Below are 19731 nucleotides of genomic sequence, written 5' to 3'. Positions count from 1 at the left end.
AGCACCACAAACTCATAGTGTTTTTTTTTTTTTTTCTGTTTCACTCTCATTGTTTTCTCTTTATTTGTCTCTCTTATTATTAATACTTCTGTAACAGCAACGTTTTGGCTGTCAGAATACTCTGAAGTTAGTATGGGTGGTCTGATCTCCTCAGGCTCTCTGTTGTCCAGCTGCACCCTCTGTTTCATCACTTCCTCTGTCTCTTCCTCTCTTCCTCTCACAGCTCACTGGTCTAATTCAAGCTTATGATTTATCTGAAACGGAGGACAGAATGTGTGCAAAGCTAAATTAGCTTAACAAGTAGTCAGCTTATGCGCACCTTACATGCAGATCTGGAACACTCTTGCTCTCTCTCTCTCACTCTCACTCTGTCTTCATAACCAACGGTATCCATGCATGTATCACGTGAAAGTTACAGGGTGTTTCTGTACATGGTCATGACAGCAGCAGAAAGATTGGAAAACTGTGCAGACAAGGTTAGTAAGTGTTTTTATCACATTAGTCTTATGATAACAGCTATAATGTCTTGTGACTATACTTTTGAAAGTGTAAACAACATTCAATGTTTTGTTTTCACAAACTGGAGAATGAGATATTTTGAAATTTTGCGAAACCACATTTGCAGGCCATTTTACTTCGATTTTACTTTGATAATGTGATGTATTGTGCATTTTAGAGCCTCAGCAACCCCTTTTTTAGGAATAACATGCACCATTGTGTTGTTCGGTTGAACACAACAGATCCGTAAGAGTGACTGGAACAGAACCATCTTCTGCTCCTGAAAGCAGCCATAAAGAGAGCACCGATAGGCCTTCTTAATGTTTCAATGGTCTGATTCTGTTACCATATAGAGAAAAGCTAATGTAATATTGTCCACTGTTATTGCTGGAGACATTAAAAAGAAAATCTGATGAGATGGTTATGAAAGTGTATATGTGACCTTATGTGTTTGCAAGATAAGAGGAGCTATATTACTAAAAGGCCATTATTAGAGCAAAGGGATGATTCTCATGCCAGCTGAGTTTATACAAGCGCATGTTGGGTTTCCATGGTTTATGGGGTCATTCAGTCGGTGTAATGGTTTTTTACTGTACAAACTATTTTCTATCCCCTTATCCTAAACCTAAATCCACCCTCACACAAATAGAGTTTAACCCTGCGATTTATAAGCTTTGGAAGGTCAAAATTTACTGGTATTACTATCATTGTAATACCAGTGATACTGGTATCACTTCATTTCCAGCGATATCGTCGACCTGATTGCAAAGACACTATTTAAACTGAACTGAGCCGGATGATGACATCATTGAATTCAATAACGAAATGCCTTTAACTGAAAATCCTTTTTTTTCTTTTTTTTTTTTAATCTTTTCATTTTACATTATTGACACACTATTTTCCTTTTTTGATATTGTGCAGTTGCTTTGACACAATTTACATTGTAAAAAGAGCTATATAAATAAAGGTGAATTGTGGGGACATTTGGTCCCCACGATGTAAGGAATACCAGCACACACACACTCTAAAATAAATGGTACTATATAGCAATAAAAGTTGTTCTTTAGCTTGTAATCATAGGGGAATCACTTTTACTGCTGTTTAGCACCAAATCTTGGTGCTTCAGTGGTTCTTCAGCGGTTCTTCACAGGTTCTTTGGCATCACTGAATGGCTATATAGCACCGATACCATATACAGAACCTGTTAAGCTCCTGTATGGTTCTTCAGCGGTTCTTCGGTGGTTCTTTGGGGTGATTAAGGTGCTATATAGCACCACTGCCGTACAAAGAACCTGTTAAGACCCTTTAAAGGTTCTTTACAAGCCAAAGAACCACTGTTGGTGCTGTTTAGTACTATTTTTGTGGAAGAAATACAATGCAATATGGCACCTCTTTTGGTTCTACATAGCACCATTTGACAAAGGTGCTGTGCAGCACCTTTAAAGATATGGTGCTATATAGCACCAAAAGTGGTTTCCCTATGATTACGAGCCAGGAACCACTTTTAGTGCTATAAAGCACCAATTGTTTTAGAGTGCACACATACACAAACACACACACACACACACACACACACACACAAAGGTTTGTGTGATAAATTATATAATATAATGCAATATAATATACTATGAGTACATCTCAAGTGATTACAGTACTTTCATTGTTTTTACTGTATATATGTTTTAATTTTCTGTGTCCTAAACCTAACCTTCACAAAAACCTGTGTGCAAAGTATAGGCAAACCTGATTATACACACACCAAATGGCAAAGAAAAACAACATTTCATTTAGTTTTGTGTGTGTTTGTTTGATGCAGACATTCTGTGAGCCCAACTCCTCTCAGCTCAAACATCGCTGGTCAGACTCAGACACAGTCAGACAAACACCGCCCAAGGTAAGGGCTTAAATCTCTCACACCATTAAACTTAAAGCTTGACATATCATTAGTTCCTGGAACTACTGAAGCATAAAAAGTGGGCTCAAACATTTGAGACCACACTCAAAGTCTGAATTTAAAAATTAATTGAAAATAAACAAAACATTTTAAAATTTTGAAACAATTAAAACAAAGAAACAACGTGACACTAATAGCAGTCAATATAATATTATATTTGGCACACAAAATGAGATGACAAAAGGACTTTTTCATAGAGTTAATTAAATGTGTAAATTAGAAAGTAACTGATGCATCAATCTGCCTAACATCTTTTGTAAGTCATATGGATATAGAACAAAATAAAGGTAAGTGTTAAGACTTCATTTATTTTTGGATAAATTATTTTAATCACAAAATTAGCTCTCTTAAAATACCTTATATTATTATAATAATCAAAACAGTTCTGTGCTAGATCAAGGGTAAATCTATTCAAACCAAACTATTGCTTCTTATTCTTATTCTTTGCATTCATTGCATTCACTAATAAAAAAGATTCTGTCACTAGCTAGCTCCACCTAGGTCCACTCTGGAGAGCTGCTTCATAGCAGAATATCAAGATTTAATTCTAACTGAAAGTGACCCTGGCACTGTTTTTTCATGTTAAATACTATAAAATTGTGTGCTTTAAATCAATCTATTGTATAAAGTGCTATATAAATAAATGTGACATGACTGAAGTGCCGTATTGCAGAGCTGGTTCAAACATATCCACATCGATATGATCAGATGCTTTCTTAACTGCTGTTTTCTCACTGCTGTCACTTTTGTTCTGTGTTTAGTTTGTTATTGAGAGGAAAGTGCGCAGCATGTACAGTATTTACATATTCATCTAAACGCCCCTCTCACACACACACTTTTGGCTTATATTCTGCATTTCATCATATTCTTCCCTGTATGTCAAGCCTCTTATGGATTCATCTATCTCATATCCACTGAAGTGTCGTTGCTTTCTGAATATTTTATGCAAAACTATTTTTTTGCAGAAACACCCGTCATCTGTTTGGGCGTTAAATTAAAATTCAAGTGAATGCAACAGTGCGTGGAAGAAAACAGACCTTGCACATAGAAATGCTCAGTGTAGCCTATTTATGGTGTCGTTTGTGTTTAGAAGATTGTGTGTATGTGTCTGTGTGTGATAGAGGTTTGGAAAATGGACAAAGAGAGAGAAAGACATTCTGAGAGATACTCAGTTCTGAAGTTGTTGCAGTCTTCACTCAATAAAATACAACAAGCAAAAATAGCTATCAATCTACTGAGGCTCAGCTGGAGAGAATCAGCAACAGAACATGGAAAAGAAAGCAGTCACAATGACGGTTGATCTGCAGGGAAAATGGCTCATACTGTATAGTTCAACTATCAATACTGCCTTCAACCTTTTGAGAGTTTGCCGTATGAATCTGTTTTAGCAGTTTTTTATGTAGATGAAACAGCTGTTCAAAAGGAAACTGTCCAAGGGGCATTACTGGATTGAGCTCAACTGGATTACATGTAGAATTTAAGCGCATCAGTCATACCTGTTAAATAAAATAACATTTGTCCTTTAGTATGAACAGTTGGCTTGAATAAATTTGAAGCATCAGATATCAATGAATTACGAAGGACCTGGAAATCTATTTTAAATAATGCCCAGTGTCTTTTATCTTGTCATTCATGCTGGCAACATAGTTTATTATAAACAATTGTTGGAAACTATATTTAAATGCATTTAAATAATAATTTAAATAATGTAAATCCAAATAAACATATCAATAAAAAAAAATAATGTTATACATGTAAATACATGTCAATAATGATATTATAGTATATTATGAATATTCTTAAAAATGAACATAATTTAACAGTTGTTGTTCATTGTCAGTTAGCTCGTGATAATACATTCACTTATTAATGTATTATTTTGTAAACCCTATTTCTGTCCTTGGAAGATTTGGAAAAAACATACTTGCTTGAGAGAATACCAAAACCATACACCTGTGTCAGAATTAATTCTGTGAAGGATAGACTAGTGTAAATAACAAAATGTATGCACCAAATTCTGTGTGGTTTGATCCTATTTAAATCATATCAGGAGCTTATCATATCTGGCGCCTCGAAATGTTACACCATCCCTCAGAGATGGAGGAGGGAAGATCTCTAGTCTCTCTGAGTAAACTGTTCACTGAAGTGCTTCCCCAAAATCTTTATATTTTCCTAGAGTTGATCGTAAAAGCTAACTCGTAAAGCAAGCCATTAACCAGAGATGGAGGAGGGAAGTATGGGCCAAAGCCAGCGTGGCTGTTTAGCATATTTATGAACAGAAAGGCTTGGGAAAAAGAGAACATATGTGTACACACTTATTCAGGGAATTGCATACTTTACACAGAGAGCACACCTCCACTGCCAGTGCATCCTTGCATGCACACACACATGTCCAGACTTCACACACACATTTGTTTGGATGGTAAACTAAACGTGGTTTAATTTTTTTCCCCCATTAAAGGGAGAACCAGAGATGGAGAGCTGAGTTTATTAACTGCACAAAATTGGTAATGGAGTGACTGGATAATGCACATTGACAGCACACACTCACAAACATGCCTGTGTCTGGTTCTGAGTTTCAGATTTGTGAGATGCACTTCTCTGATGAAGAACCCATGATTTCCAAATAAAGCTTCACACAACACTTTTTGATCCATTGACTTCCATTCCATTCATACCAGTGTGAATGTGAAAATACACACACACAAAAAAAGTTTAAATCTGCAAGATCACAGTGAAGTGGAGTAGACTGCATAATTTTACTTCCTGATGTATTATACGCTAGATTGCTTACAAAATGAGGTCCGTTACTGATTCCAAATTACATGACAGAAATTGTAGTTAGTAATGTAATCCATTACATTACACATTGATTTAAATAGGGTAATATTGACCATTTTGATATAAAAACACTAAGATTAAGAACATATATTCCATTTGTTGTAATTAACAACATGAAGTGCATTAAGCATTATGTCAAGGTTTCCCAAACTAGAGGAACTGCAGGGGGTTTGTGAGTATAATGAAAAGCTAATAATTTATTAAATCATGAAAAATGTTCAATTGAAATAAATGATTTTAAAATAACATCAATCAAAATAAAACACTTATTAAAAAAAAATAATATTTTATTTGTTTACCTGCATGTCATGTGACCATTAACCAACATCAGAGAAAATATTTTATTCACAATAGAACATAGAGAACATAACAAATGTTTAAATGGAGAAATTTTACACGTTTATCCACTAAATGAGCTCATTTCAAATTTGATGCCTGCTACAGATCTCAAAAAAGTTGGCACGGGGGCAACAAAGGGATGAAATGCAATACATTTTGAAAAGATTCAGATGGGAGAACATCTAGCAACTAATTCAGTTAATTGACATCAGGTATGTAACATGATTAGCTATAAAAGGTATGTCTTAGAGAGGCAGAGTTTCTCAGAAGTAAATATGGGCAGAGACTCTCCAATCTGTGAAAGAGTGCATATAAAGCTTGTTGAATACTTTAAAAAAACAATGTCCCTCAACGTCAAATTGCAAAGTCTTTGCAAATCTCATCATCTACAGTGCATAACATCATCAAAAGATTCAGAGAACCTGGAGAAGGCCGAAGATCTTTGTTGAATATCCGTGGTCTTCTGGCCCTCAGACGACACTGCATCACTCATCGGCATGATTCTGTCATTGACATTACTAAATGGGCCCAGGAATACTTCCAGAAACCACAGTTGGTAAACACAATCCGCCATGCCATCTGCAGATGCCAACTTAAGTTCTATCATGCAAAAAGGAAGCCATATGTGAACATGGTCCAGAAGCACCGTGGTGTTCTGTGGGCTAAGGCTCATTTAAAATGGACTGTTTCAAAGTGGAAAAGTGTTCTATGGTCAGATGAGTCTAAATTTGACATTCTTGTTGGAAATCACGGACACCGTGTCATCCGGGCTAAAGAGGAGGGAGACCTTCCAGTGTGTTATCATCGTTCAGTTCAAACGCCAGCATCTCTGATGGTATCGGGGTGCATAAATGCATACAGTATGGGCAGGTTGCATGTTTTGGAAAGCAATATGAATGCTGAAAGCTATATAAAAGTTTTACAGCAACATATGCTCCCCTCCAGACAACGTCCATTTCAGGAAAGGCCTTGTGTCTTTCAGGAGGACAATGCAAAACCACATACTGCAGCTATTATAACAGCATAGCTTCGTAGTAGAAGAGTTCGGGTGCTGAATTGGCCTGCCTGCAGTTCAGATCTTTCACCTATAGAAAACATTTGGCGCATCATTAAACGAAAAATACGTCAAAGACAACCAAAAACTCTTCAGCAGCTGGGACCAAATTCCAACACCAAAACTCCAGAAACTCATAACCTCGATGCCCAGACGTCTTAAAACTGTTTTGAAAAGAAGAGGAGATGCTACACCATGGTAAGCATGCCCCCATCCTAACTATTTTGAGACCTGTAGCAGGCATCAAATTTGAAATGAGCTCATTTTGTGCATAAAATTGTAAAATTTCTCAGTTTAAACATTTGCTATGTACACCCCTAAGTGAAAATGTCCAAATTGGGCCCAAAGTGTCAATATTTTGTGTGGCCACCATTATTTTGCAGCACTGCCTTAACCCTAGTTCACCAGAGCTTCACAGGTTGCCACTGGAGTCCTCTTCCACTCCTCCATGACGACATCACAGAGCTGGTGGATGTTAGAGACCTTGCGCTCCTCCACCTTCCGTTTGAGGATGCTCAAACAGAGGCTCAATAGAATTTAGGTCTGGAGACATGCTTGGCCAGTCCATCACATTTACCCTCAGCTTCTTTAGCAAGGCAGTGGTCGCCTTGGAGGTGTGTTGGGGGTCGTTATCATGTTGGAATACTGCCCTGCGGCCCAGTCTCTGCTTCAGTATGTCACATTACATGTTGGCATTCATGGTTCCCTCAATGAACTGTAGCTTCCCAATGCCGGCAGCACTCATGCAGCCCCAGACCATGACACTCCCACCACCATGCTTGACTGTAGGCAAGACACACTTGTCTTTGTACTCCTCACTTGGTTGCTGCCACACACGCTTGACACCATCTGAACCAAATAAGTTTATCTTGGTCTCATCAGACCACAGGATATGGTCCCAGTAATGCATGTCCTTAGTCTGCTTGTCTTCAGCAAACTATTTGCGGGCTTTCTTGTGCATCATCTTTAGAAGATGCTTCCTTTTGGCGACGACAGCCATGCAGATCAATTTGATGCGGTGTGCGGCGTATGGTCTGAGCACTGACAGGCTGACCCCCCACCCTTCAACCTCTGCAGCAATGCTGGCAGCACTCCCAATCACAACCTCTGGATATGACACTGAGCACGTGCACTCAACTTCTTTGGTCGACCATGGTGAGGCCTGTTCTGAGTGGAACCTGTCCTGTTAAATCGCTCAGTTTCAGGGTCTTGGCAATCTTCTTATAGCTTACGCCATCTTTATGTAGAGCAACAATGATTTTTTTCAGATCCTCAGAGAGTTCTTTGCCATGAAGTGCTATGTTGAACTTCCAGTGACCAGTATGAGAGAGTGAGAGCGATAACACCAAATTTAACACACCTGCTCCCCATTCACTCCTGAGACCTTGTAACACTAACGAGTCACATGACACCGGGGAGAGAAAATGGCTAATTGGGCCTAATTTGGACATTTTCACTTAGGGATGTAATCACTTTTGTGGCCAGCGGTTTAGATATTAATATCTGTGTGTTGAGTTATTTTGAGGGGACAGCAAATTTATACAAGCTGTACACTCACTACTTTGCATTGTAGCAAAGTGTCATTTCTTCAGTGTTGTCACATGAAAAGGTATAATAAAATATTTACAAAAATGTGAGGGGTGTACTCACTTCTGTGAGATACTGTATTTATATTTAGTTATTTCACTTTAATTGCATAGAAAATGACCTATCCACTGCCATTAGAATAAATTTACTGAACCTAAACACAGGAGCCTGATAAAAATACTCATTTTAGATAAAAATTTCAGATGGCAGTTAGAGGCTTTTGCATCTGAACTCTTCAAATAATAATACTTTCTTAAATTTTTGTAGTATTTTCTCACACTTTAAGGGATAGTTCACCCAAAAAATTTAAATATTGTCATGTAGTTCCAAACCAGTAAGACCTTCGTTCATCTTTGAATAAATAATAAATAACAGACATAAATAAATAAACAATAACAACATAACTTGTTCAACAATTCTTCTCCCCAAGTTACTTGCTTCCGCCATTTTGGAGAGCACCCCAGAACGGAAACAACATAATTAGCATTGTTTACGTTCAGTAGACAGTGCGCGCATGCTGAACGTAAACAATGCTGATTACGTTGATCACGTTCTAGGGTGCTCTCCAAAATGGTGGAAGACGGTTACTCGGGGTGAAGAATTGTTGAATAAGTTATGTTATTATTGTTTTCTTTGCACACAATAAATATTCTCATAGCTTCGTGAAATTACGATTGAACCCTTGATGTCACATGGACTATTTTACCGATGTCCTTGCTACGTTTCTGTGCGTTAATCGTGATAATATTCTTGCTGTCTATGGAGGGCTAGAGAGCTCTCAGATTCCATCAAACATCTTAATTTGCGTTCCGAAGATGAACGAAGGTCTTACAGGTTTGGAACAACATGAGGGTGAATAATTAATGACAGAATTTTCATTTTTGGGTGAACTAACCCTTTAAATTGCTTTGCAGAGATTCTTCATCATATAATCTGATTCAAATATACAGAGAAGAGCTGAGAGGGGAAGAGAGGGTTGTTTGTGTGTTTGCAAGAAAAGAGGAACTATGTCACTAAGAAATGAGCATTATTAGAGCAAACAGATGATTCTCATGCTAAGTTGTGAAAGGAGAGGAGAGCAGGGTATGAAACACCTCCATCTCTCTTTCCTTGTCTTTCCTGCAGTTGTGTCAGACTGCAGTGTTATCCCCAACGGGCTTTAAAAAGCACTTTCTGTTCTGCAGAAATGGTAATGATGATTATGATGTTATTATGGTTTTAACTCTCTTTGTCTCTCTGTGTATTTTTTCCTCTGTCTCTGTCTGTCTGCAGAGGATGAGTTGTAGCTATCTGCTATGTACCATTCTTCTCTTCGTGGCCGTTCTGCTCGCAGTCACAGTGACGGGAACCATTCTTCTTATGAACCACTACCAGGCCCCCCCCATGTCGGACGGCCCGCCTCATATTAGCACCAATCAGGATGAAGCCAATGCATTGGTGACAGTCGAAAGGGGTGATGGATCACGCATCAATATCTTCATCGACCCCAACTGCCCTGATTATAACAGTAATTTCCTGCGGCTGGAAGGCGTGCAGACGTCTTTGCTGCATTCACTCACAGACCACGATACGGATCTCAAGTCCGTCAAAGGTCAGGATCGAGCGCTATTGGTCAACTTGGCAGAGGAAGTTACTAAGCTGTCTGCCCACGCGGGACAGCTGAAGATGGACTATGAGTCTCTCAGAAGAGGACAAAGCAACCTGGGACAGGACCTGAATACACTGCAGACTGAACAGAGCAGACTTATACAGGTAATGGCGTACAGATGCACACATATGCAGAACAGCTGCATCTGCAGAGGTACATATATGTGGGTAGTTGACATAGCATGGCCATAATTCTTCCTTTTTTAAAAGATTTTTGGTTAAAATTTACAACAAAACGTATATCTTTGGTTCAGAGGAGTTTTTCACAATTTTTAATCACCCTTTTGTCTTCAATAACTAATTTTTGTCATCATGCAGTGTGATGGATTAACTTTTAAATCGAATCAATTAATGTGTGGCCATAAAAGCTGCATGCATAATAATTATAATAACTAATAATAACTGCTAAATGCTATTCAGAATAGTTTTTGCTATGGTATAGCATGTCATAACTTTATACAAAAGTAACTACACATTTAATTTTGACATGTTAATACTAATAGTTCTTTAAAGTGGTTATTTTTAACAGTTCTTCAAATTGTGTTATAGGTGCAATAACTTAGATGGAAACATAGGTGCACCAGAAAAAAATGAAATCACTGTTACAACACAGTCTCTACATGAGCAGAACTGAGCAGGTGTGACTTCAGCTCAGCAGTAGCTTATGTCAAACCATTGAACTTCTGGGAAATGGACATAATCCATAATAAATGATGTTTCGGGGAGAATAATGCTGCGTTAACACTTGCTATGTTTCCCTGAGCCTGAACCTCAGTTCAATTGCCAACCCGCTGGTCTGTTCTCACACTTTATGCTGTCTCAAACCGTGGCTCATTTGCAAAATGCCTTTGTCATCAATGTGAGACCCATTGGAAGCTGTTTATCACCATCGCCAGCCAGTTTGAAATCTGGAAGTTAGTAATGGAGATAAATGTTAATTCAAATAGTCCTTGTGCATCAGAAGCGAAAGTTTCAATCGAAGTTACAAGGCAAGATGAATCGCTTTTTGTATTCCCCAATTGTAAGTCGCTTTGGATAAAAGCATCTGCCAAATGACTAAATGTAAATGTGGCACAGAAGCTGCGTATGAATCATGTATACCACGGAAAGGTTCATTTACATTTAATGCTGTACAGAGGTGACATTATCAGCAGAAATCGTGTAATGAAATTAGTGTTTTAAATATGAAATTATTTTAGAGTCAAATTAAAATATATTAAATTAAATTAGAGTTATTAGACAACAACAGCCTGTTGATAAAAATTATTTATTTTCTTTATGAATATTTGATTGGTTGGTTTGTTTATCAAGATTGAATTTAACTGTTTATGATATAATATGAACACTACCATTCAAATGCTTGGGGTTGGTAAGATTATTATTTTTTAATTAATGTATTTATTTATTTTTGAAAAACATAGCCTATGCTCCCCAAGGCTGCATTTATTTGATCAAAAATATAGTAAAACAAAAAGTAATATTGTGAAATATATTTATAATTTAAAATAACAGTTATATTTTAATATATGTGAGCCTGTACCACAAAACCAGTCATAAGGGTCCATTTTTCAATTTTCTTTTCTTTTCTTTTTTATTTTTTTTATGTAGCACAGTTTATTTATATAGCACATTTCATACACAGTGGTAATTCAAAGTGCTTTACATAAAAGGAAGTGAAATAGTCATAATAATAATAATAATCACAACAATAAAAACAAGGAATTAAAAAAAAAAAAATAATAATAATAATAATAATCATCACAAAAATAAAAACAATTATATACAAATTTATTTAAAACGAATTTAAAACAGTTAGGAATAGAAGATGATTATACATAGCGCAATAGTACAATCAGTTTGGAGATTGTATCTGTATAAATTGAGATTTATACAGCTGAACGCTGAATAGATAAGCTCTCCTTTGATGTATGGTTTGTTAGGATAGGATAAAAGCATAAAAGAAAAATCAATAATTTTGACCCATACTGTGTATTTTTGGCTATTGCTACAAATAAATCTGCGCTACTTACTTATGGTCCAGGGTCACATATGTTACAATTCATTCCAGTGGTAGCAAATTCTTTTTTTTTTTCTCTTTGAAAAAATCTTACTGACCCCATAATTGTATAAAATAGTGTATGTGGAATGATATGAAATGTTTAAATGTATACTCCATCCTGACAATTCCACTGTGTAAGGCTTTTTGAATTAATGTTTTACATAGAATTTGCTCAGCAGTATTTATATGGCTGTATAAGACATGTCGGGTCAAAGTTCCACTGATTTTTTTATTTGCAATATATTGTAATTTTCCTGCATGATTCTTTATAAGTAGAATTTTTTTGCTGCTCCAGGGCATTTTACGAATGTGTTGGCTTTCACATTGGCATCCTGTAACATATTGTACTCAGACGGCATTATACAAGTTTCTAGTGTTATAGTCACATACACGGTGTTATTGCCAGTTGAGGATGGAGGAGGCTGATATGAGGACATTGATACACTAGATGGCAACTGCTGTACCACTTTTTCCTCTATAGACTACAGTTTCAGGGCTGGGGAACAGCAGATGCCACCTGTTTTCTGTTAAGTGAATTACCACCAAGTTAAAGCCTGATTTTAATCTGAATTACGAAGATTAAGGTTTAGGATTAAAACCATCTCTCTCTAACCACGAGGTACTGACAAGATCCTACAAACCAAATCTGTTAAACAAACACACATACACACGCACAGATGCACACACGCCGACAAACACACACAGCGGGCAGGAGTGAAAGAGAGTTGTTTATCACTACCAAACACCTGTGCAACAGAGAAAAGCGTTAGCGAAATCCCTGCTGAATAGAAAATAATCCTCCGTTTTCTGATGACTTTTAGCCAGCAATGGTGACCTGTGTTTGTGTGTGAGCACGTGTGTGTATGTGTGTCTAATTGCGAGGGGTCTTTCTGTTTCGTACTTTTTTTTTTTTTTGGTTGAGCTTTGATACAGTTTGAATGAATAGATGGATTTGTGGAATCTGGAAAGGAGCACAGAAAGAAACACTCAGCACAGGCTTCAACCGCAACTGAAGAGTGAAGAAAAAAAAGAGGCAGAAGAGGGTGTGTGGTTACCCTAGAAACCATGTTAAAATGTGGCATCCCTAAATTTATCAAATCTCATTAATTAAGGGCACTTATACATGTAATTATCTCCATTTGCATGAAAAATGAAACACAGACAGCTCCCTTGTCACAGATTGTATTAAATTGTAATGCCAGTTTAATTGTCAATTTGTGGGGAAACCAGCTCTGATAGTGCACTGAGGTAAGGTTGCAGGTTACACATGATAGCATTTTAGCACATAAGCTCCATGAAGCAGCAGGATATGTGCACACAGACAGAATGTAACTCCACCTCCCCATCAGAGAGTAAATGGCAAATATTGGTGAGGAATGAAAGCACTGAGCTCTGTATGAATCTATTTTAGCTCTAGTGGCATTTTAGCTTCAGCGAATATTCTGTTTACACTCTGCCATTAAAAGGAAGGAATTTTGCTCTGTCAATAAACTCCGTATTGTAACGGTAGTGGTTGTAGTAGATAGGTGCACGACAAGGAGTGGACGAAAAGGAGTTTTTAATAGGCATCAACACACTATAACCATTGTAAACATTAAACAAAGACAAAGACTAAAAGAGAACTTAGGACTTATAAAGGGACTGGAACGAAGGCACAAACGAGATGATTAATACAAGACAGGTGAACTGAATGATAATTAACTAAACTAGGACAGGAAATGCCAAATAAGGACAAAACAGAACTAAATGGAAACCGACACGTGACACGTATTACTACCACCTCACCGATGTAACCCTGAAAAAGGCCTTTGTCTAAGGTTACCTCCTATGGGCTTTACACTGTTAGTGCACTAGCATGTGTGTGCGTGTTTGCGTCATGTGCAAGTGTTTTTTAAGTGTCAAACCAACCATGATCTATAGGGTTCAGTGCACTAATAGTCAAGGGTTCCAGAGAACATCATTTGGTGTGGTGCAGTGTATTAGTAATGGTCCTGTTTGTTTTCCTGTCCCATGAGAGGAATTTGATTCACTGGATCCAAAAGACACAAGGCAGAAGTGCTTGTTTGGTTGACTCCTGAATTCATAGAAAACGACATCAGGTCAAAAAAATATATATATATTGTTCATTTAGCAAGGTTGCATTAAGTTAATCAAAAGTAATAGTAAAGACATTTATAATGTTATAAAACATTACACAAATACTGTTCTTCTGAACTTTCTATTCCTGGAAAAATTACCATAGTTTCCACAAAAACTATAAGCAGTACAACTGTTTAAAACTGTTATAATTTATATTATATTAAGAAATTATAATATATATATATATATATATTGTACAGGACACATTGTTGAGCTGCAGGCGAGGACGGGACACTCATTCATTAGGTTGAATGTGCCTCACAAACAATGAAACAAGCACAAGCTCATACTCACAGGAACACAGAGGGTTTTCCATCTAAAATGGGTCAGATCTTTTAAGTTTATGGGGAAAGGCACACATACGTATGCCAGTGTGTGTTTCTTTCAAAAGTCTTATTTCTAGGTAGACAAGCAATACCAGATTCAGCTCACTGCCTCAAGCAGAAAATCACACCATAAATCTGGCACAAAGACCTTTACAGCTCTATTGCATGTCAAGCATTTGAGCTGAAATGACAGCTAGCCTTATGGAACCTGTCTCCAGACTGATTTTGCCTTCTCGTGGGCTAAAAGGGATTTTTATTTTCAGTGGACAATAATGAACCTAAAGAGTTCCCATAAGTTAAAGCCATCAAAAAAAGATCCACACTTGGCTAAATATTTGTTTTCTGTAGTGCTGCAGAGCTATAATTCAACATTTTGCTGTTCAAGTGACTAAACTAAATCTCAGTATAGAAGAGATTGCATATTATAGACAATGGCTGGTATGCTTTTGGGTACTGGAACCTTGTAGATGTATCTTGAGATAGTAAACACTAAATATAGATGCGGTCCAAAACATGATCACTGTCATTCCAGACCTGTACCAGACTTTTTTTTTTTTTTTTGTAGAGCACAAAATAAGTTATTGTGAAATTCTTCAATTCAGTAGGGTTTTTATTTTCTATATTCTTCATGTTATCTTCTTTTGTGGTCTGTAGAATAAAAAATCATAGGGGATTGAGTAAATGATGACAGAAATTTTATTTGCTCTAAAGATTCAAGAATGTCATAAGCTGAGATCCACCGCACTAATCTGATTTACTGCACATAACTGTTGCCTGCAGTCTTTTTCTGGCTAGTTGCCTTATTAGCTCATGCTGTCAGTGTAATAGTTCTTGTTTGTGCATGTTTTGCAGCTGCTGTCCGAGAGCCAGATTAACATGGTGAAGGTTGTCAACTCTGTGAGCGATGCTCTAAACGCCATGCAGAAGGAAACTGGAGGTCTAAAGGACAGAGTGAAGGCTGACCTGCAGAGGGCGCCAGTCAGAGGAGTCCGCCTTAAAGGCTGTGCTAATGGTAGGGGATCCAGCCTGCCTGACCATCTCTTTTAATTAGCATTTTTAATTTTACCTCTCTGTCTGTTGTCCATTTGCGCCACTATACACTATTTTAAAGTTTGGGGTTGTTACAGTAAAATAGTAATTTTGTAAAATATTATTACAATATCAAAAATAATTTTAAAATGCAATGCATTCCTTTGATGACAAAGCTGAATTTTCAGCAGCCATTACTCCAGTCTTTAGTGTCACATGATCCTTCAGAAATCATTCAAATGTGCTGATTTGGTGCTCAAGAAACATTTCTTAATATTATAAATGTTGAAAACAGTTTACTGCTTAATATATTTGTGAGAACCATGATATTAATCAAATAATAAGAACATAATTTATTTGAAATGTAATTGTTTGGAACAATGTAAACATATTTGCTGCCACTTTTAAAGGGGTCATCGGATGCAGAATTCACTTTTACATGTCGTTTGAACATAAACAGTCCGTTTATTAGCATTTAAAGGAACATGCAACAAAACAGGTTGCTGGTTGCAGAGCTGTTTTTGACAAGGTAAAAAGGGTGATGTTTTACACTACCATTGAGAAATTTTAACCAAAGCATGTTATAGACTTTTCATTAAAACCCTAAAGAATCATATCAACTTGTGGAAAATGGGCATCTGATGACCCCTTTAAGGCATCCTTGCAGAATAAAAGTATTTATTTCTTAAAAAAAACAACTGACCCCAAACTTTTTAACGGTTGTGTATGTTTCATTGTTAATTCACATGTACCTCATCCTTCCAAGCATCCATCCATCCCTCTCTTCCTCCCAAGGAGTCCAGCTTTTTGTTGAAATCGTTCTCTTCCGAGAACCATTCAATTTAATTTGCATGCAACATATATATTGCTATTATTTCATTGCATTATGGTAACTAGTGACAAGTTCTTTTTTGAAGGCTCTTAAAAGCATGAAATTGACTTTTTCCCTATCATGCTTTTGACATCACAGCTAATATTATTTGCCAGTGAGGAGTCAAATTCAGAAAAGCATAGTAGCATACTCTCTACTATTTACTCTCTTAATATTTTCTGTGGCTCAAGAGTGATTAGTCACATGGCATTTTTTGCTCAGGTGATTGGATTGAAAGTTCTATTATCTGGTGAGCAGCGATTCAGATGCAGCTCATGTACTCTGAGATCAACTCAGAATCACAAGCACTTTGGTCCCCTGAGCAGAGGCACTCTGATCCTCCTCTCACTTTTGACTCATTGATTCTCAATCCAAAGAACATCAGACAATTTCACAGAAAACTGTGTTTAAAAAGCGCACATGACTATTGTCTTCTTTTTGTGCCCCTGCTGATCTGAATTCTCATTAGACAAGTCTCTGGAAGCCAAAGGAAAGTGTCTGTACTTAAATTGTGCTCTCGGGAGGCCTAATGTGTCTGAAAGCATTTTACCACTTACATTTAAGGCCTTGATGTGTCTGCTGGAGCCACAGGTGTGGCTTGTAATGAACCTCAGTATGGAGCAGACACTTGTATGCAAGAGTGTGCCAGTGAAGGAGAGAGTGTTTTGTATAATCAGGGAAAAGGATCGCTCTTTTGGGAACAGAGACCAGTAAACTGAGAAGCACCAGCTGCCTCGTAAAAAAAAAAAATAATGTGCAAAATTATGTTGGCTAACCTATAGCAATATTCCTTTGGTCATTAAATTAGCCTCAGCCTGGGTTAGCTATTTGCCATCTTGTAACCATCTGGTTATCTAGTCTGTGTTTTTTTGTGATTGACTCTCTCTCTTTCTCTCTCTGTCTTTCAAGGCTCCCGTCCACGGGACTGTAGTGATATATATGCTAGCGGTCAGAGAGAAGATGGAATCTACTCTGTTTTTCCCACTCATTATCCCGCCGGCTTTCAGGTCTACTGTGATATGAGCACAGACGGAGGTGGCTGGACGGTGAGTCACATTACCAAACATGCATATTTGCTTGTGTGTGTGTATTGTGCACCTTCTGAAGAGTGATTCATTGGTATTGGTGGTATCACACCAAAGTGAGTTTTTTTCATTTTATTTTAAATGTGAATGAAATAGGGGGAAAAGAGAGAAGAGGAATGTGGTTCAGGGGTATTGATACATGGATTTACAGACATGGGGAAGAACACAAAGTAAAAAAGTGATGTTGGATTGTCAACTCTGTTGATTGACAACTAATTTGAATATTGAGGTGTGCATGTCCTACAAATTGTTTAAGGTGGTTAGGACTAGCACAAATAATCCGTTGCCTCATGTACACTTTCCAACACAAACTTTAGGGATTTACCCCATCATGAAAATGCTCTTATCATTTACTTCCTTCATGTAGTTCCAGAATTGTATGGTTTTCTTTCTTCTGTGTATAACAAAAATGTATCAGTGTTTTTTCTCTATACAATGAAAGTCAATGGGGACCAGTGTTGTTTGGACCCCAGTGACCTTCATCAGTCAGAATATCTTCATTTGTGTTCCTCAAAAGAAAGAAATGCATACAGATTTGGAACAACATTGAATATGTAAATGATGACAGAAGAAAGAAAATCAGAGGCATGGAACAACATGTGTGTGACTAAATGACAAGAGTTTCTTTTTTACGTGAACTATGTTTAACAATGTGTGATTTTTCAAAAAGATCATTAATTATTAAATCAATCACATTTAAAGCTGTCTGCGGTGATTTTCCTTTTATTTTAAATCTAACTTTAAAACCCAGATTGGGGTAGGCTAACGGTGCTTTCACACCTGCCTCATTTAGTTCGGTTGAATCGCACTAGAGTTCGTTTTCCCTCTTGGTGCGGTTCGTTTGGGCAGGTGAGAATGCAGCAATCGCACTCGGGAGTGCACCAAAAGCGGACCAAACAAGCATACCGAGACCTCCTTGAATAGGTGGTCTCTGCATGCTTTCAAACGAACCCTGGAGCGGTTCGTTTGTGGTGAGAACGCGATCCGACCTCAAACAGACCCAACTGCAAAAAGAACTGCGCATTTTTGGACTAAACCAGCTGCCGTATTCAGCTGCGCTGTGTATTATGGGATGAGGAAGTGTTTGTTGACAGTTTGCAGTTTAGCATGGCAGGTTGCGGACAAACTTGGGGTTGTGAGGAGGTGCGGATAGAAATTTGTAATAATAATGTAATAGCAATGTGTTGTCTGCTGCATTTTACTCCCGTCTTTATTTACTTCTAGAAGTAAAATTTTGCCGCATGCTCTTTCTGACCAATCGAAAAGCAGTTTAGGGAATGCGCTCAAAGACACATCTAGCCAACAAGTGAAGCGGATGTTGTCACGTGACTGCATTTTGGTTCGTTTCAGTTGGTTCGGACCAGAGCAAAGTGTGGTGTGAAAAGGAACCAAAACGGCTAAAAATAGCTACAATGTATAATTTTTTGCTTTTGGTCCGGACCAAATGAACCGAACTACAGATGTGAAAGCACCCTAAAAGCAGAAAAAAGTCAAATGTACTTTTGATATCATATAAAATTGTATGCATCTAATCTCTCCAAACAACCATGTACTGTAGCACTTAATCACTGTCTGGTTCAGTAATGACACGTAGATGTACTGCTATCTTTATTGAGGTTCTTTACAGAATGAGGCTCAAAGTTGCTGTTATATTTAGCTGCTTAAAACAATGAAGCGTATTGTGAAAGCACTTAGTGAGATTGATATGATGTTGACGATATGATCCTGATGATGAGGGTTGTGTTATTCTGATTACTCTGGGTTTTGAGATTGTGTATGCACTGAGGTCTCCCTGCGTAGGATAGAATCCTGCTGATGTCACAGTTGCCTTGGGAGGCATGAGGAGACGTAGGGTAAACTCAAAGCAGACTGTCTTTAATAACTCAAAAGGTAGGGCGTGTAGGCAGGAACAGACACGTAGGGACACAGAATGACATATAACAGCAAACACAAGACACTGGAAACACTGGGCTAATAAACACAGGATAACGAGGGACTAAACAAGGGAACTAAGGAGACACACCTGGAAACTAATAAAGAACTAATCAAACACAGCTAGGACTAATAAAACTGAATGGGGACAGGAGCAGGAAACACCAAATAAGGGCACGAGGAAATAAGAGGGAGGAAAAACACAGGACACAGGGACACAAGTCTTACAGCTGAATACAGAGGCTGATTTTTCCTGAACTTTTCTTTAGGGATCAATGACATCTGCATGCACATCTATCTGTCTGTATGCAGCATCACATTCTGAAGTCATTGGTCTATATGTAAATATGCACAGCTCACAGAACTGCAG

The 19731-nt window shown here is 37.6% G+C and overlaps 1 protein-coding gene across 1 annotated transcript in view; it reads left to right on the top strand.

Annotated features, from left to right (window-relative positions):
* Positions 1 to 359: 359 nt before the first annotated feature.
* Positions 360 to 19731, top strand: part of LOC306869706 (fibrinogen C domain-containing protein 1-like) — a 79356-nt gene continuing 59984 nt past the window's right edge. Inside the window, exons 1-5 of the mRNA XM_079416583.1 lie at positions 360 to 476; positions 2315 to 2392; positions 9546 to 10025; positions 15297 to 15456; positions 17254 to 17390. Coding sequence (XP_079272709.1) covers positions 393 to 476; positions 2315 to 2392; positions 9546 to 10025; positions 15297 to 15456; positions 17254 to 17390 — 939 coding nt within the window. The 5' untranslated portion in view covers positions 360 to 392. The remainder of the gene's footprint in view (positions 477 to 2314; positions 2393 to 9545; positions 10026 to 15296; positions 15457 to 17253; positions 17391 to 19731) is intronic.

Source organism: Barbus barbus (assembly GCF_936440315.1).
Source record: "Barbus barbus genome assembly, chromosome: 5".
Taxonomy (NCBI): domain Eukaryota; kingdom Metazoa; phylum Chordata; class Actinopteri; order Cypriniformes; family Cyprinidae; genus Barbus; species Barbus barbus.
This window is presented reverse-complemented; position numbering and strand designations above follow the sequence as displayed.